Source organism: Sphaeroforma arctica, assembly GCF_001186125.1.
Source record: "Sphaeroforma arctica JP610 unplaced genomic scaffold supercont1.1438, whole genome shotgun sequence".
Lineage (NCBI taxonomy): Eukaryota > Ichthyosporea > Ichthyophonida > Sphaeroforma > Sphaeroforma arctica.
In genome coordinates, this window is record NW_014039120.1 from 12,476 (window position 1) to 15,076 (window position 2,601).

At 40.3% G+C, this 2,601-nt stretch overlaps 1 protein-coding gene across 1 annotated transcript; it reads right to left on the reverse strand.

Moving 5' to 3' along the window:
• Positions 1–339: 339 nt before the first annotated feature.
• SARC_10913 (hypothetical protein) lies at positions 340–2,463 on the reverse strand (the record flags this gene model as incomplete). The annotated part of the gene is made up of 5 exons (XM_014295024.1): positions 340–428; positions 747–943; positions 1,531–1,720; positions 1,904–2,017; positions 2,460–2,463. 5 exons carry the CDS (start codon positions 2,461–2,463, stop codon positions 340–342), a joined length of 594 nt encoding a protein of 197 aa, XP_014150499.1.
• Positions 2,464–2,601: the final 138 nt, after the last annotated feature.

The window sequence follows — 2,601 nt, forward strand, 5'->3', positions numbered from 1 at the left end:
ATATTTGTTACGAGTATACAATACGTATATACGTATATACGTATATACATATATACACACACACACACACACACACACATATATATATATATATATATATATATGTAAATATATATATATATATATATATATGTAAATATATATATATACCAACCATATCAACCATATAAACCACTTTTGACAATGGACAGTAACCCTGAGTCACCAGCGGTACCTTAAGATCCCACTATTGAAGCAAGTAAGCACACACACTCATATATCCCACGGCAAAGCTTCATGTGTGTGCCATGTCCCTCTCTTAGTCACACACATATGTATGCATGTAACGATTGCCTGGTACTACCGTGAGACGGTCAGTGAGTTGGTGCTGAGTACGCTGGAGGCTTTTCTGAAGGTGGTGTCAGTGTCTGTCCTGGATTTAAGCGTTGCTGTGGGGAAAACGTTAAACCGATACGAATGAGCGGACTTGTCATATAGTGAGTCAAGACATTGCACAGTAATGTCAGGTGATGTGTGTTTGGGTATTAGTACATCGTTAGCCGTTCACTCAGGCGTGGAGTTATCCGAATAGTTGGAAATACGACATTGCAGAATACGACATAAGAAAATACGACATTGCAGAATACGACATAAGAAAATACGACAATACACTGGCATAATCTCCCCTGAATGTCATGTTCGTGCCACAGTTTCCGTCCGATTTTAGTGTTTTAGGGTTTAGGGTTTTAGCTAGACGCGTCACATACTTGCAGGTGATTTGGTGATGATTTGTCCCTCAGACAGACTGCCGTTGGTAGGTATGAGCGCCAGACCAAATATGGACATGAGCGCGGGCTGAAGTTGTAGATCGTCATCCGTGCTATTTTGGGAAGAGTTCTCATTGGCTAATTGTTCTGAGGAGTCGTTTGTGCTATTAATAGATCGGCTCCCTTCGCTGTTCAGTCTGTAATGAGTCACCCACGAGACTGGTCAATGTACATACACACTGGGAAGAGTAGTTATACCACAGGCACACGCATACACACGGCATGTGTAGTTGAGATACTTGCAAAGCATTAGTACAAACGCATACATAGGCATAGGCCATAGGGATAGTCCAGTGATATATAGGTCGCAACCCAACACGTACAAACACATACACAGTGATAGCCATAGGGATAGTCCAGTGATAAATCACTCACAACCTAACACGTACAAATGCGTACACAGTGATAGCCATAGGGATAGTCCAGTGATATATAGGTCATAACCCAACACGTACAAACACATACACAGTGATAGTTATAGGGAAAGTCCAGTGATATATCACTCACAACCCAACACGTACAAACACGTACACAATGATAGCCATAGGGATAGTCCAGTGATAAATCACTCACAACCCAACACGTACAAACACATACACAGTGATGGCCATAGGGATAGTCCAGTGATAAATCACTCACAACCCAACACAGTGATAGCCATAGGGACAGTCCAGTGGTAAATCACTCACAACCCAACCCACCGATACAACCCCGTACACTGCACCTGAACACAGAAGTGGACCCAAATGCACCTCCGGGTACTCCGCCGCTGGGGCCGGTGTCCTTCTTGTTGACTGTGGTGCGTAGTATGGCATTGACCATGACCTGACGGATCTTGTCCGTTAAATTGCCAAAGATAAAGTCATTGCCCCCATGGGCGTGCACGTGGACGGCGTTGGTAACATCCGTGTACTCTGGGATGGTATGGGTGTATGGGCCAATGAGAAATGTAGAAATGAAAGGTAACTAGTGAGAAAAGTCATGTATATATATATATATATATATATAGGCCATATGCATACTTGTGCGGTGTGTACAATCATACAACTAGTGCACACTATATACCTACACACAACAAGTGCATATGCCTGACTTACCTACAGGAGTGGCGCGTACCACATCCAGGCAAGGAATGACCACCGACACGAGATCAGACGACTGAGAGGCTCTGGTGCTGAAGCAAAGGAAGTTCTGGGATATGTCCAGCGTGCCTGACGCGTCAGGTGTTTACGGATTAGGGATTAGGGATTAGGGATTGTATTTGAAATAGATACAGGCAAACGAACACGTGTTAGGTGTGGATATGTACTGTGTGAAGAAGCTTCAGTGGTGTATGGGTGTAGAAAATCACCTGCATATTCACTTGCTGACAGGCGTGTGTGACCGTAAATCCGAAATTCAGCACAATATATAAATAGATACATATATATATATATATATATATGTGTGTGTATACTTATATATAAATATATGTATATATACGTATTCATTTGTATATATTTGGATATACGTGCATACGTATATATGCATGTATGTACATATATATATGTGTATATGTACAAATATATATAGATATATGTATAGATTTAAACACATATATATAAATATATACATATATATACATCATAAATAGGAACAGGCACATAGACAGACACATTATGCAAGCTACGGGCACATAACATGAAAGTAAGTCTGGATATATATATATATATACATACACATATATACATATATATATATATATATATATATACACATAACAACAAAACATAAAGTAAAACGGAATAACTAACGA